The sequence below is a fragment of the Procambarus clarkii genome, chromosome 71 (assembly GCF_040958095.1).
Source record: "Procambarus clarkii isolate CNS0578487 chromosome 71, FALCON_Pclarkii_2.0, whole genome shotgun sequence".
In the NCBI taxonomy this organism is placed as follows: Eukaryota; Metazoa; Arthropoda; class Malacostraca; order Decapoda; family Cambaridae; genus Procambarus; species Procambarus clarkii.
The window spans coordinates 22,440,289-22,457,659 of NC_091220.1; the positions used below are offsets into that span (position 1 = coordinate 22,440,289).

Below are 17,371 nucleotides of genomic sequence, written 5' to 3' on the forward strand. Positions count from 1 at the left end.
TTGAGTCTCTTGTCTAGCAATAGGCCAAGAAACTTGCCATCATTTTTATTACTTATTTTAATGTTGTCTATCTGTAGCTGAATTGCATTTGATGATTTGCTTCCAAATAAGATGTAGTAGGTCTTTTCTATGTTTAATGTTAGTTTGTTAGTTGATATCCATAGGTGGACTTTTTTTAATTCATTATTCACAACATTATTTAGTGTATGTGGGTTGGGGTCTGAATAGATAAGGGTAGTATCGTCAGCAAACAATATAGGTTTAAGAATATTAGAGACATTAGGCAGATCATTGATATATAAGAAATAGAAGAAATAGAAGAAATAGAATTGATATATAAGAAATAGAAGAGGTCCTAAGATGCTGCCCTTTGACACTCCAACAGTAATTGGTAGAGTGGAGGAAGTTGTATCATTGATGGTTACACATTGGTATCTGTCATTAAGATATGATCGGATGTAGTCAAGGGAAAGGCCTCGGATTCCATAATGCTGGAGTTTAAGTAAGAGGTAGTTGTGATAAACAGAATCAAAGGTTTTTCTTAGGTCAATGAAGAGTCCAATCGGAAACTCCTTTTTGTCAAGGGCTGAGTAGATTACGTCAAGGAGACTAATGATTGCATCATTGGTGCTCTTTTGGGACCGGAAGCCAAACTGGCAGGGGCTGAGTATGTCGAATTTTACGAGGTAGGAATAGAGCTGTTTGTAAATAATTTTTTCAAATATTTTTGATAGAATGGGTAGATTTGATATTGGTCTATAATTGTTATGTCCGCCGGATTGCCTCCTTTTTGGACTGGCGTTACTCCTGCTTTTTTTGAGGAAATCAGGGAAGGTGTGACATTCTATAGATTTCTTGAACAGTAGAGCTATGGGTGGGGCAAGGGCATGGGAGGCGCTCTTGTATACAATGGACGTAATTTCACTGGTGTTCCCTGCCTTGGTTTTTAGAGTGTATGATGGACACAACATTTGCCAGGCTGATTGGTCAAAGGAGAAAAGAGTTTGGATAGATGCCTGTGAGATATGTGTTAATATTTGTCTGAGTCTGTGGGATTTTACTGGCAAGATTAGCACCAACTGATGAAAAGAAGCTATTAAATTAATTTGCCATTTCTAAATCAGTTGACGGTATATCCCCATCTTTGTTTGAGTTTTATTTGGTTATGTGAGTGTTGTTTAGTTCCAAGGATACTAGAGATTGTTTTCCAAGTGCTTTTCATGTTGCCTTTTGCTTCATTGAATCTATTCACATTATATGCAAGTTTTGCCTTTCTTATGATACTGGTAAGCATTGATGAGTACCTTTTAGCTACTTCCTTTGAAACTAGACCAATCCTAAATTTCTTTTCTTATTCATATTTCTTGTTGATTGAGTTGAGAATGCCACTTGTGAGCCATGGATTGTTTAATCTTTTGTCAGTTACTTGCTTGGTGAGAAGGGGACAATGAAGGTTGTAGAGGCTTACAGTTTTGGAGAAGAAGAGGTTAGCTAATGAATTTATATCCTGGGTATTATTGAATTCAGAACCCCAGTTAATATTGTGAAGTGCATTTGTAAGATAGCCTAAAGCTGATTCACTGTGTAACCTAAATGAAAGTTTCTTGCTTTTTGGTGGTGTTATGTCCATGTTCGCTATGAGAAAGGTAGGATAGTGGTCAGTTGTTCTGTCGTAGATTATACCAGATACAAGGGAAGCTGTTATGTTTGTCCATATGTGATCCAAGGTAGTGACTGATGTTTGAGTGACTCGGGTAGGTTTGGTGATTGTGGGGACTACCATACAGGTGTTCATGCTGTTAAGGAAATAGTCAATTTGAGAGCAATTTTGTTGACCCAGGTCAATATTGAAGTCTCCTCCCAGAATGATGTGGTTTTTGTTGAGATTGTTGATTATAATAAGATTCCTTAGGTTATCTGAGAAAGAAGCTATGTTAGTATTGGGAAATCTATAGATGGCTCCAATAGTCAAAGAGGATTTAAGGGATTTAATTGTAAACTGAGCAAAAGTATATTCACAGTAGTCATCTCTGTCACTAATGACAGTTGCAGATAAATGTATCTCGGTAATATATAGCTGTGCCACCACCTATTTTATTAGGCCTACAGTTATGAATGGCTTTATAACCAGCTAAGTTGTAGAGTTGGGTATAGTCTTTATTTAGCCAAGTTTCTGTTAAAATAATGAACGATGAGTTCATTATTTAAAAAAAATAAAAATAAACAAAACAAAAAATAAAAAAAAAATAAAAAACCTTTGGAAAGGAAGGGCGGAGCTTAAGTACACTTTGGTAGTATGTGAGACTACAAATTATGTTCTGGTTATTCAGCTGTTATCCCACAGTCATCCATGAAAGAAGTGAGGTGTGCCTCAGTGGTTATGACATAAGTTTTTCCAGAGTCAGTCTTCCTAGCTGTTATTTTACCATCTCGCACAAAACAATGTTTAATAGCAGGGATTCACTTGCAGATTCCACGTAGTTTAAATAAGAGATTTTGCCTGAATCTGGTTAGACATTCGTTCACATTAACATTGGATTTCATAGCGACTGCAGCAGTGATAAGGTCTGACTTGCGGGAGCAGCTATCTAATTTCACACGAATTTTCCTGTTATTTGTACCAGATGATTTCGTACCCACTCTATAAGCTGACTTGATGTCACTTGCTTCAATTGAATAATTCAACTTAGTACGCAATTCCTGGATCACGATGGCAGTACAGTCTTCTCTGTCAGCTTCATGGGGAAAATCATGTGATGAGATGTTGACAGAATCATGGAGCTTAAGTTGGTCTGATTCGTCTTGGGTTGCAGTGTGTGGCTGTTGTAGGGAGTTAAAATGGTTCTCTAACTTTTGTAACATCTCTTCTTGCTTCGTAAAAGTTTCTGCTGATTTACAGTTAGTAACCGAGATCAGAAGAGAGCTTAATTCCTGTTCGAGGTGGCCGACTCTGGCAGACAGATCTTGGTTAATCTTGTGCATGGCCAAAGCATCACTCTGTAGCTTCATTAGCAGGTCTGACTGCTTGTTACGGCCCTCTCGGGTCGCAACTGGGTTCGTACTCTGATGTCGTTAGAGGAAGGGTATCCGGCCCCAAGCCAGTAGTGGCTTTCAAGGGATGTGATCAGTAACGCAAGTAAACTAAAAGGGGAAGGGAAAGAAAGGCAAAAACTTAATATAATATAATGACCGCCACCAATAAATAATATATAAAAAGGTTACACAGGGGGAGGGGTATTAACACTGCACAGGGGACTTATTTACACTGTAGTCTTCTTCTGAAGACTCTGGATCTTCTTGGTGCCAAGTTCTCGGTGCTCTCGTGGTCTCTCGACGAATCCTTCGACAAGCTGAGTCTACCCTGGACACAGGCCAGCCAAAACACAGTTCCACTGGGGGCACCGCCGTGGATGCCGTCAACCACAAGTCCAGCAAACTGCTGGCAGGTTCCGGATCAGCAACGCTGTTCAGGCCACTCCACGAGCGATACTAGGGTAGCGCCCTAGTCAGGAGCCTCGTGTGATACCACAGATCACTCTCCTGTCCACAATATCCCAGTGGTCAATCGTCTCCAGCAGTCGGTCCCGGGTACGACAATACTTCAACTGCCACTTCACTGGCAGGGCAACACCACAGTGTTCCTCCGGGAGGCGACTCACAGCTGCTGCAGCAAAGCACTTGGTATGGGGACGGCGGCCTTGGGTAGACTGACTCAACTTCCCTTACAGCAGTCCCAGGTCGACTCTGTAAGCAGACACGTCATCAATAACAGGGACACACTAAAGCACCTCACTTACAGGCTCAGACACAAACGCCCGACGTATCCACTCCATAGATGGCGCTGTTGTCTGAGCACCACCTCACCAGAGGTCAGCAGCGGCTGTGTTGTGAGCTGAACAGGACTGGAAACCGGCCCTCGTAGCCAGTACGCCTCGTCCTCACCAGGTGTCGTCGTCCATTTGGAGGGGTTTTCGGGAGCTGACCCACAGATGGCGTGGTCGTCACTGCTCCAGGCCCGGACGTTGGATTAGGGTTCGTAACACTGCTCTCAGATTATAGACTTTTGGTCATCATGTATCTGAGTCAATGGTTTGAGCCATGGATTATCAGCGAGACGCTTAAAGTCGGAACATGGGGAGGCAGCTCGTTTACGTTGCTCCATATGGTTACATAACTGTTGCATGGCTCAAGTGGGTGACGACGCTCCACTCGTCTGGGAAGGTTTGTTATGTTGTTGTTGTTGTTGTTAAGTTAGGGGCGACGACGATCGTGGGATCGGATGCGCCCCGGCATACCCGTGAAGGGTAAATCGCAAAGCCAGGAAAGGCAAAATGCCAAGCCAAAACGCGAAACGAATGACGCCAAGCACTAGAAACTAATATGCCACACGGCAAAGCTACGCACAAAGGGAGAGGCAGAAGCACATAATAGAACTGGGCAAACAAACAGCCAGAAGGGCACACAGCATGTCATAGAGCAAATACACAGGAAATCAGAGCACATACTTGTCTGGGAACTCGGCCCGCGGGAACCTTACATTGAACGCCTCCCAGAGCACCCATTGCCAAGGGTCCCGTCCATCCACCGAGGACGCCATAACATCCGGAACCGGGGCAACAAACACCTGCAAACTGGGGACCCAGATGGTAGTACTCATGAGGCGAGAAGTCGCCACACGCCCCCACAGGAAGGGAACTTGCCCCCCACGAAAGCACTCCGGTCTGTCAGACAGCAGTAACTCGGCAATCTTCGACCAGTGACCCAGTGGCATCACAGACGCCGGCAAAACGTCCCCCATGGCCCCAACGCGCACCCACACCATAGGGGGTACCCGCGGCCCCGGGCACACCACCAGACGACAGCAGGGAACCCAGATGGCGCGCATCCATCCGTAACATCACCACCAGGCCACGCCCAGCACCAGAGTCCACACCATCCCTGGCAGCGGAAGCCACCACCCCCTACTGTGGAGAGTCCCCTGGTGGAGAAAGAACCGAAGGCACGTCCGAGACACAGGCACCAGCACCAGCAGGCACATGGACCTCCACCACCACGAACCGCGGAGACATCGACGCATCCGTATCCACACTGTCAACAACCGAAGTCCCACAGTCATTGAAGTCACCAACGTCGGCCCAGGAAGAAGACGAATGCCGGGAACGTTTGGGCACCGGCCGGATATCGTCCGAGCCGGTAAGTAACCCAGAAACACGGGTACCACGAGCCGAAGGAACCGACGCCAGGACGGCAGCAGCTTCTATCACAGGGGGAACCGGGCCACACACAGCAGGAGGCTCCGCAGCCACCCCAGCACCAAGCACATCCGGGACCCAAGTCACGGGCACAGGGCCAGGCGCAGCATCAGAAGACGAGGGCGAAGACAGCGACGCCACACAGGGCGCTCCAGGAAGGCCCACGGGAGCAGCTGGAACAGCGACAGGATCAGGTAGACCAACTGACGGTACCTCAAGAACCAGAGGAGGGACGGCAACAACCGGAGGAACGGCAGGCGCCGCCGGGGAAGCTGCAGCAGCAAACGTGACGCGTACCACCTCATCAACATCACCGGAGACTGCCTCCAGAGGGAGCGGCGGGAAATCCTCGTCGCGGAACAAGTTGACAGGAGCAGTAGGGGCCTCAGAGCACCCGGCAGCCTGATGCCCCAACAGGCCACACCGGAAACAGGTACGAGGCTGCCGGGCATAATACACCCAGACGTAGTACCCCATAAGCCGGACAGAAGAAGGTATATCCGACCGCAGGCGCATCCCCAACGTGCGAATGTTTGTACGCCTCCCAGCATACTGCCCCGAGGAGAACGTGTTCACCCGCACGCTGACAACAGTACCAAAACCCCCGAAGTAACGCCAGAGGAGGTCATCAGGGAATTCCAGGGGCGCACCATGGATACTGACATAAGTCAGGGCACCACTGCGGTCCGAAATTGCCACAAAGCCGGCATCGTCTGGCAAAGGCAACGTACGCCCCCCGTACCGACGGAGGAAGTCCCGGTACTCGTCCTCCCCCACGAACTTAATAACAACCCGATGGGCCGTAACTAGCTCCCCACACTACGTAGGGGCCTCGTAGCCTGGTGGATAGCACGCAGGACTCGTAATTCTGTGGCGCGGGTTCGATTCCCGCACGAGGCAGAAACAAATGGGCAAAGTTTCTTTCACCCTAAGTGCCCCTGTTACCTAGCAGTAAATAGGTACCTGGGAGTTAGTTAGCTGTCACGGGCTGCTTCCTGGGGTGTGTGTGTGTGGTGTGGGGAAAAAAAAAAGTAGTTAGTAAACAGTTGATTGACAGTTGAGAGGCGGGCCGAAAGAGCAAAGCTCAACCCCCGCAAAACCACAACTAGTAAACACACAACTAGTAAACACACTAAAAACAGCTTCCACTGGGACACGAAGCATGTCACACATCACCATCTCGATGGTCGGATAACCAGCCTTACAAGTGAACTCCAGGCCCACGGAGTTCACACGCTGAACAGGAGGAAGATGGCCCCCCATGTCAGAACTGCCACGTCAACGCAGCCAGGCAGGCAACAAAATTGGTAGGGCAGGGACGCCCACACCACCTGGCGACCAAAACAGCAAACAACTCCAACAGCCACGGAGGGTCGGTAAGCGTCCTCACTCCACGGCTGCTAGCAGTCGACTCCGAAGGTTTGTTATTGTTGTCGAAGGGAGGGTCGGTACACCCCCCCCCCCCCCCACCAGCCACTAAGGGGGAGACGGTCGCGTTATTCCTGTTGCTAGCTTGGCTGGTTGGGTTCATCATCCTGCTATCTTTCTTTGCGGCCTTACCAAGCTTTGAATTGTTTTGCATTGTAGATGTACGCAGGCAGATGGGATAGACTCGTTGATGTGGCAGCAGCAAACGTCAGGTTAGCTTCCTCCAGGGAGCAACACTAAAGAGGTCTAGACGAGCTAGTAGATTAGGCTTTGTCGTATATTTCGATCACATTTAGGTCAATGGGTACTTAGCTGCCTTCTAAAATTGTTACATCATGTTTGGGATGCTGTGGGCTCAAGGAGCAGCTGATAAAGTTGGAAGGGCTGCAGGGTCGTCAGGAGCGGATGAGCGTTCGAGCGTTATTATACATTAATTGATAGGATTGGATCATGTGAGAAGGATATTTAATAACAATAACATTTACATGCATAGACCCTGAATTCCTAGGTACGCCTTTGGTTCTGTCTTCCTTGCTGGACTTAAGATGAATCTTGTTTCTCACAGAGCATTCAGGCTCTGGGCTTGTCGATTATTAAATATAATATTGAACTAGATATAAGCTGTTATTAGAATTATTAAAGTAACTAGTAATGAATGTCTGAGTAAACTTGTGATGATTGCTGCTGTACGATCAGCTGAGTATCTGTCCGAGCAGCATACTTAAATGAGCTAGGGCGGCTGTGCTGAGCCTCTTCTCTCTGGCTGGCCGCTGTGGCATCCTGACTTTCCCTGTAGAGCTTTGTCTTCCTCCTCCTCCTTTCTTCTCTCCCTATAACCTATGTCCATGAAAAGTACCATCTCTGTATAGTTACCGTGCTACCTGGTTAGGTGTATTTATAGTTATTGTGTAGTCTAAGCCAGTGTTTTGGCATCACTAAGTGTACTCCATTGTGACTAGTGTATCACATGGGTCATAGCTACCTAGGCTGCTTCAAACCTTACAAGTGCTTTTCTCCAAGTAGACTTTACCCTAGTTTTGTAATTGTAAACCTTGCATCCTGCCTATGTGGACCAAGGTGTTTAACGTAAGGTAGAATGGTAAAGAAAATAGTTGTATTAATGTATATGGGGGTTATTAGACGGTTTAATAAATAAGTTAGTGTATGGTAAGTATCAATTCATCCTGTTGAAGTAGTGTAGATGATTAGTTACTAGACAGCAGACCTGTAATCTAAAACATTGAATCATTAACAGGCACCTATGTTCCTTGGGGGCCTTGCCTATCTATCCCACTATTTTTTTATACATCTTGATTCTAGCGATTGGCCTTTCTCAGAACACCTACATCCCTCACTTAACAAGTGGTTGGCCTGTTCGGGAGCTGGAATATTTATTCATGAATTGTATAAAAATAAATTTTTGAGTGCCGACACTAAATTTCTTGCATTCCACAGAAAGGTTGTGTGGTAGCCTAGGGTCCAGTTCACCTAGCCAAGGTGAACTAGCCTAGTCTTGCGCTGACTGGACACCCAGCTGGATCTCTTCACGATTGAGGTAAGTGTGGCCTTGTGACAGGGGCTGTGCAATTTTTTTTACTTTTTCAAATTTTTATATTTACTCTGGCTAGTAACTACAATAATTATTGACGGAGGCTATGTTGCAGGAACTGGCAAAGACACCTTCAGTGGTGGAAATGAAGAAGCTGACCAAAGCTAATGTAGTGTTGTTAGGCAAGGAATTGGGCCTTGAGATAAATGAAACTATTAAAAAGTGTGTCATAACCAATGAAATTTTACAGAATTGCATAGACCAGGGCCTATTGGCAAGTGATACAATTTTATGCCAGGCCAGCCCAGCTGAAAGTGAATCTAGCAGGATAGAATTAGAATTACAGCTGGCCCGATTAATACTAGCCGAGCAAGAGGCAAGAGTGGCAGAGCAAAATGCTAGGGTAGAGGAGCAACGGCTCAAAACTGAGGAGGCAGAAATTAGGGGCAGTGCCAATGTACCACCACCTGCCCGGGATTCAAACCCCAGGGTTCATGATAAAAAGGATACCTTGCCTGAATTTTCAGAGTCAAACCCTGAAAGGTTTTTCAACCATTTTCAGAGACTGGCCATGTCCATGAACTGGCCAGAGGAAGAATGAGTGAAAATCTTACAAGGGCGGCTTAGAGGTAAAAACCAAGATATTTTCATAAACATGCCTGACTGCTGTTACGACCCTGGGTTCCTCAGTGGAAACCAGAGGTCAAATTGAGCTCGGTATAATTTACTTTACATTATTTAATGCGCTTGCTGATGTGTGGTTGTCCTATCTTCCTTGCCAGACGTAAGACGAATCATGTTCACACAAGATTGTTTTGAATATACTGAAGTCAGGGAACGGATTTTGAGGACATATGAAATTACGCCCGAAGCTCACCGCCAAGCTTATCGCAACCTCAGGCCTACTCACAACCAACCTTTCACTGAATTTGCTAATGACCAAATTAGATTGTTTGAAAAATGAATTCACTCAGCTAAAGCCGAAACATACAAGGCACTTAAAAATTTAGTTTCAGTGGAGAACTTTTTAGATAATATGCCCGAGAATGTTGCACATTACATTACAGGAAGGACAGAGATAGATTCTAATTTAGTGGATTTGGCCAAGATGGCAGAAAACTACCAATTGGCGGGCAAAAGGCCCAATAAAATGATTATATCCCACAGAGTAACAAAACTTATACCCACAGCCAGTCCAGACCAGCTCATTCTAACCCTATAACTAATGCACCTTCTGTTTCAGACATAACTAACCCTGTTAAATTGTATAGCCCCACGGCACCTAAGTAAATAAATAAATAATTTTTTTATTCAGGTCCACAAATAACCCAACAGGGAACTCATTTTTATCAAGAGCTGCATGAATCAAGTTAATCATACTAATAAGTGCATCCATAGTGCTTTTTTGGGTCTGAAGCCATATTGACAAGAGCTAAGTATATTGTGTTTGGCTAGATAAGAGTAAAGCTGCTTGTAGATTAGGTTTTCAAATATTTTTGACAAGTTAGGCAGGATTGATATAGGTCTGTTGTTGTTAACATCTGTGAGATCACCAGATTTGTGGACAGGGGTTACTCTCGCTTTTTTGGGGGGGAATATCTGGGACGGTTTGGAGTTCAAGTCACTTGTTGAAGAGCAATGCAATATCAGGGGCTAAAGATCTGGAGGCTTTTTTGTAAATTAAAGGTGGTATCTCCTCAAGGGCACTAGACTTGGTTTTAAGGGAAAGGATTATCTCATTAACGTCAGTGGAATTTGTAGGCTTTAGGTACAGAGACTGTGGATAATTACCTGTAAGATAGTCCTTAACATCAGTAATGGAAGATGGAATATCATTTGCAAGGGATGACCCAATGGAAGAGATGAACCTATTGAACTCAATAGCAGAATCAGAGGCTGAAAGCTGACCATCGGTATTGGACAGGAGTGTTGATTTGTTATTTAAAATCTTCTTTGATCCCAATATTTGTGAAATTGTGCTCAAAGTTTTTTTAATGTTGCTCTTTATTTGGGTAAATTTATATTCGTAATATTTAGTTTTGGCTCGTCTAATTATTTTAGATAGCAATAACGAGTAATTCCTTGAGAATTCTTTGGAGACGGTTCCTAACCTATACTTCTTCTCAAAGTCATATTTTTTATTAATGGATTTAAGTATTCCCTTTGTAAGCCAAGGATTGTTAAGCCTTTTGCTTGTGACTTGTTTCGTAAGCATAGGACAGTGGGTGTTATAAAGGCTGAGAGTTTTTTGAAGAAAAGATTGCACTGCTAGGTTGATGTCCCCTATGATACCTAACTCGGACTCCCAGTTGACATTATCAGCAGCAGTTATAAAATTGTCTATAGCAGTTTCATTGTGCAGCCTAAAGCTTAACTCCCTTGTCTCTAGTGGTGGTTTGTTAATGTTAGTTAAGAAAAATGTGGGGTAATGGTCCGTAGTGCTATCGGTGATTATACCTGAAGTACACGGAGAGGTTATGTTGGTCCAGATGTGATCTAGAGTCGTGGCAGTACTATCAGTGATTCTAGTAGGCCTAGTGATTAAGGGTATGAGGAAGCAGGAATTCATACAGTTGAGGAAGCTAACAGCAGTAGGGTGTTCAGGCTCGCAGAGGTCAATATTAAAGTCCCCTGCTATAATTAGATGGTTTTTGTTCAGTCTGTTAACTAATATTAGATTTCTATGGTTTGAGTTGAATTCGGACACATCTGTGTTAGGAATTTTATTGATTGCACCCACAGACAGGACAGACTCAGCACCTTTGACTCTGAAACTGGCGAAGATATACTTGCCACAGCAGTCTCTAGTTCTAATTACTTTAAAGCATGTTAGTTCTTGGTGGTAGTAAAGAGCAGTACCACCACCTCTCTGAATTTGACGACATTTGTGAATTGCCGAGTAGTTAGGCATGTTAAAGAGTTGAGTATTATCCTCTTTTAATCACGTTTCAGTAAGTATAATAAAAGAGAATTTGTTGTCAATAGTTTCAATCAAGACACTAACATCATCGAAGTGTTTGCCTAGAGATCTAACGTTCAAGTTGATTACAGAGATATTGTGATTATGTGTTAATACATTGTTTACATCATGTGCTGTATAATATCTGCAATTTTGATCATTAAAGTGATGATTGTCATAGATAGTGGATAACAGGTTTAGTTCTGGGTCTATACTTGTCTGCATAAAAAGGGTGGTTGTTGGAAAACAAGGCAAGAATGGCAATTACAAAATAGAAATTTAAAATAAAAGGGGGAAAGAGAAAAAAATATATAAACAAGACTATACAAAACAAACACAAAATGAACAAAAAAAAAAGAAAAATGAGGTAGCTTACAAGAGGCTTACAAGTACTCTCAGGTACTCTAAGTAATAATTTGCATTTTGAGACACAGGCAAAGCCAGGGGTACAATGGAGTAAGGGAGTATGGCGAGGCTAAGCAACCTAGGTAATAAATGAAATCAAGGAAAAAAGTTGATTAATAAACATAGGCAAATTTAAGCTAAAGATTATTACCTATAAATAGTTTAGTTATGAACGTATAATTAATAAGACCTAAAGAAATATTAAAGCACTCAATTAATTAAGTCCAATAAATGACTAGTAAAAAGTAAATTAAAAATTAATTTAAAAAGTGAAACAAAGAGACTTAGGATACCTAGCCCGCACTAGGTGACAAGGGAGTTAATTATGTTGAATCATTGAGAGAGATAATATGGTGAGGCAAACCACATTGGGTGAGGAAAGTGTTGAGGTTATCCTCATTTGCAGTTATAATCATTCTACCTACTGAAGTCTTTCTCTTTTTAATCAAGCCATCTCTGACGAAGCACTGATGAATCGCATCTGGGTTTTGACGACGGATTTGACGCAGGCGGTAGAGGAGTTGCTGTCTTTTTCTAGTCAAGCACTCGTTGATGTAGATTCACTGTCGTTGGGATGCAGCTGTCCGGACAAGATGCGATTTCATGGACTGGGAAGCCAGTTTCAGGCGAATTTTCCGCTGGTTTTGTCCTGATGGATTCTTTTTGCCAACTCTGTAGGCAGCAATAATGTCTGTTTTGTTTAGAGTGAACTGCAGTTCTTTTTTTAAGAGATCCTGAACTATTTCAATACACTTTTCACCTTCGCTTTCCACTGAAATATCTTGGGACGACACAACTACAGAGTCAAGCAGTTTTTGCTGATCCTGTTCATCCTGGGTGATGGAACGTTGGGCGGATAATGTATTGATACATGCAGTCATTTTGCTGAGAGCTTCCTCTTGTTTGTTTATGGCTTCGTCGGATTTCAGATGAATGTTTTCCTCACGGAGATCATTCAAGTCATGCTGGAGTTGATCTTGGCTAGCCCTCAAGTTTCTAATATCCTCGCGGAGGAGGGTTATTTCTTGTTGTTGTTGATGGAGGTTTGCACAGTTTGCTTGATTTTCAGTTTTAAGACTCAAGATGATCGTATTTTGAGCCTCAAGGACTGAGCACAACTTTTTGGCCCACTGATTATCGGCCGAGTTAGGGGAAATCCGGTGAGGGACCAGTAGCACGCTTGAATTTCGTAAACTGGGATGTAAGAATGGTAATAGGAGAGGATTGAGAGGACACCACTCCCTGGCTCAATGGGGTGGATGGGAGAGCAGCACCGCCGCCACAGGCCCCAGAGCTTCCAGAGGGAGAAACACGATGTCTGTCAGTATTTGTCGTGATGGATGCCTTGTTAGGGGCTTTATTGCTCTTATTTCCCTGCACAGTCTTGTTCCTGGGAGACATGATAGGTCGAGAAAGGACTGGAGTATATGTTGTGGCGGAAACTTGCGTCAGGCAGCGTGGTGGTGGGCAGCATGCACTGGTACTCACAGCCAGAGAAGATTGTTTTGAATTTAGTTTGCGATGGAATGAATCGATTTGGGTTGGTTACTTTGATTGTGCTATGACATGCTTGGACTCCATGTACTTAGCTGCCTGTGGGTGGTGGTTTACATCATCTGGGGATAGTTTATGGGCTGAAATACTGCGTAGAGTGAGGAGCGTAGTGTGCACTCAACAGCGTCGGCTGTGTGTGAAGTTATATTTTGTTACACCATAAGTTTGCTGTGTTGTGTGAAATGAGTGTTGTATAATGTTGGGATGCTTAAGTGTGATCCATACCAAACTTATCTGTAGTGTTGATGTCTGCTCCAGCGTTGAGGAGGTCCATCACAGTGTTGTCGTGACCACCTGCAGCTGCCCTGTGAAAGGCTGTCTCGCCTGTCAACAGATACAACAATTGTTATTATTCATGAACCATCATGATTCTAGAGGTTTCTGTAAAGTGTTGAAATAAACCTTCCTTGATGAATCACTTGTATACCACTGAAGTGAAATACCAACTCTAAAGATTATGCAAATCGATTTTCCATTGTAAGATTAATTGAGGAATATCGTGTTAAAAAAAATTCAGATTAGATTACCATTAAAGATATCCAACATCCCACCAGTTCTTATTTGATAACTTATTGCTCATAACGAGAGAGCTAGTGGTGGTATTATGTAAATCAATTAAAAACTTTATTTGAAAATGGTAGTATATATTTTTAAAAAGTATACATGAAAATTACAGTACATTAGTTATACAAGAGAAAACAGTAACAGAACAGCAAGTAGATACTGCCATTACCAGGATCAGGAACTAAACTGGAAACATATACAAATCTACACTACACTACATACAGAATTAACAATAGTCTGGCAATAGTCTTGCCAGCATTGAAAAGATTGGTATATGAACAAATCCACAATGGCCGTGATGGGGGTTCGAACATATGACCGAGATGATCCCAGACTTTGCAATTTTTATGACCATGTCGGGGGCTCAGTCTACTAAGGCGCATCTGGAATCATGCTGGACGTAGGTTCGAACCCTCATCACGGCCATTGTGGATTTGTTCATATACCAATCTTTTCAATGCTGGCAAGGCTAAACAGATGTACAGCAATCTAAATACAAAATTACATTTTAGGCAAAAATTGAGTGACAGTTATCTAAAAATTTCAAAGATGATATATTGTAAAGATAATATATATCACAAATATAAGGTAATGAGACAATTTGTCATAGAATTAATATAAACTAATCATACCATGACATTGAATATATTATCACAGCCTCAGTTTTAACATCAACATATTCTGTGCCTGTCCTTCCTCAAAATCACCACAAAAACACAGCCCATATAGCTTCAGTCTGACTCTAATTGGACTAAAAATGCCTGCTAGTAATTCATCTTTATGTAACATTGTTTCTTTAATCATGCCAAATATCCAGCAGGGGGGATCTCATCGAGTAAAGATATTCGAACCCCACAATAGATGAACTTACTAGGGTGAACCGATAGCTCTAGCCTTGAAATTGACCTTCAATATGTGTCATACACTATATAGGCTCGGCAATAAAATATTGGTAATACTGGCCTGAGGTAAGAAAATCATTGTTGCTATCATTTAACCAAATTAACTATTATTGGAATCTAAAAGTTGCGATTTAACGGTACTTTAAGGAGAAAAGAGAAACATTGTTGCCATTATCAGTTAAGAAAGATAACCTTTGTAGATGCACTAAACACCACCATTCGTTATTTTACAATGCTAGCTATTTGCATGAACAACTAGATGTTATTTTCACGAATTAATATTATAGTAATTTATGATATCCTGCTTCACACTAGTTGACATCAAACCATACTGTTACGAGCCTTTCCGTAACCGGGTTCTTTTAAAACTATGATCCTATTCAAGTTCAGAGGTCCCTAACACTAAAAAATTACCGTTCCTTGTGGATTTGTTCATTTGATGCACCAGGCTATTTGTGATTTGTGTGTGTATATATCAGTGTGTTGTTGTATTTTAGAAGAAACTGAAGCTGCTAACCATTTAGTTCCATTTAGACACTCTCGGTCTCAATGTTTAAATTGGATGTTAGAAACTTTAGATAGTATTTTCAACTTGAATGATAGGATCAACAACTAAGAAATATATACATCGTTTTCCTTTCAGCCATCGTTTGGATGCAGACAAAACAGTCTTTTATCCCACTGGGGGAAGCCCTAATATACATAAATAACCATCGACTAAAAGTACTAATATCCTTTGATAGTAAAAAATTAATTAATGTAAAATTAAAAAAAATAAGAGTAAATCGATTTTACCACGATGACTCGTACTCTAAGTTCGTTAATAACAAACACATCAACAAAGACTACTGTAAATTCTCAACAATCGCCTCAGTTATTACCCCAACCGCATGTTGCAAAGTTGAGAATAGCTAACAGAATACATGAAGATTTTTACTGGGGTCCAATAACAACTACTCATGGGCAACATAGTAATAAGAATACAGAAATAGCACCAGAAAAAGTCAATGTCGGTAAGAAGAGTAAACACCAAGTGCTGCTGCGGTTCGGCTTGGCTGCTTGCTCGTTGAAGGGTGTGGTCACGGCGTTGGCGCTCTCTCAGTTGTTGGCTGACGTCTGGTGCGAGCAGGTCGCTGTTGTTAGTGTGTGGTGTGCCGGCTAGCCTGTGGGGGCAGCTGGCGTTATGGCGTCGTCGGTGACGCGGATTCGGAGGGTGGATTCCGAAGGATTGGAGTTCTCGGCGGCTGTTGATTGGGCGTTGGTGGAAGTGACGCTTTTGGATGTTTTCCAGGTTGACCTGCTCACTGTTTACGGCCTTGAAAAGATCTCTGACAAGCGTGTGGTGATCAAGTTTTGCTGGGCGTTCTCATCTGCTCCCGGGCTCTGCTGGTACTGTGGAGGTGTCGGACCTGTGTGTGGCGCCGACGTTTGTCAGCATCCATGGAGTTCCCTTGGACTTTCCCGAGGAGGTCCTTCGCACCTGCTTCTCTCGGTACAGTACTGTGTTCACTCACCGTATAACCTGCCTCCGCTCAGGCCGCCTGTCAGGCTTGAGGACCAATGTGCGGACCCTTGGCATGCGCTTGACGCGTGATATTCCTTCTCAGGTCAAGCTCTACGGCTTTAACATGCGGGTTTTCTATGAGGATCAACCACGCACCTGTTTTCGGTGTGGTTTGCGAGGGCAAAGGGTGATTTTCCCCCCTTGGGGGTTGGGGGGGCCAAGCCAGGTGGTGCAGAGACCGTGTTTGTCCCCCACGGCCCCTCCTCGTTGTTGGTGCCTTCTGCTTTGACTGATCCTACTCCGGCTGTTCAGCAGTTTGACCCACCTGGCTCGTTGGTGTCTGATGTGGCGCCCTCACTTCCTGTGCACGTCGTCACTGTGGAGGTTCATCGGGCTTCAGATGTTGCTGCCATGGAGACAGGTACGTCTGTGGAAGCTGCTCCATCGTGTGTAGGTGGGAGTGGCGATCCTGCAGGCCCTTCGTGTGGGGTTGCTCCTTCGTCTGGTGGCCGTTCATCCGACGTGGTTGCTGCTGCTCCGGAGGTGCTGCGGTCCTCTCGTGGCTCAAGAGGGCTTTCCCCGGTCGCGACGTCGGACCAGCCCCGTCGTAAGCGGGAGGCACGGGCGCGTTCCTCTGACAAAGGTCCTCCCATTAAGCGAGGGGGGTCTACGGCTGGGGCTGCTGTGGCGTGCGCCCCTCCTCCTCCTCCCTCTGGTGGCCTGATGCGGTCTGTTGCACCCAGGGCCCCCTCTGGGGGCAGTGACGCCCCAGAAGCAGTTGTGGTTGATCAGTGGGTGGTGTCCTCTGGTGTGGAAGGTCCTGGACGGGATGCGCTGACGTTGAAGTTTACAAAGTCTACAAAGAGTGCGAGCGCCGACGTTCCTCTGGGGCCCTCCTCTGCAGGGTTGCCAGATGGTGCGCCTACTGTTCCTACTGCCTCCCATGTGGGGGGCTCTGCTCCACCTTCTACGGGGGCTGTGGGGTTGGTGGGGTCCTCATTGCCTTCCTGATGGCGCCCTCTCTGACTTGTGCGACGCTGAATGTGCGTGGATTGCGTGACTTGGCTGTGCAGATGGGCTTGGTGGCTGTGCTTCGTGAGCAACGTGTAGATGTGGCCTTTATTCAGGAGCATAATGTGCGTGACTTGGGTGCTTTGTCTGGGATGACTGATGATTTTCATGTAGTGCTTAATCCGCCGAGGATGTCCTTTGGGGGCACGCTGATGCTGTTCTCCCGGAGGGCGTCCATTTCCG

The 17,371-nt window shown here is 44.4% G+C and overlaps 1 protein-coding gene across 1 annotated transcript; it reads left to right on the forward strand.

Moving 5' to 3' along the window:
• Nucleotides 1-15,796: 15,796 nt before the first annotated feature.
• Nucleotides 15,797-17,128, forward strand: LOC138356294 (ESX-1 secretion-associated protein EspB-like). Its single transcript, XM_069312267.1, has 2 exons — nt 15,797-15,955; nt 16,433-17,128. Exons 1-2 carry the CDS (start codon nt 15,797-15,799, stop codon nt 17,126-17,128), a joined length of 855 nt encoding a protein of 284 aa, XP_069168368.1.
• The last annotated feature ends 243 nt before the right edge of the window (nt 17,129-17,371 follow it).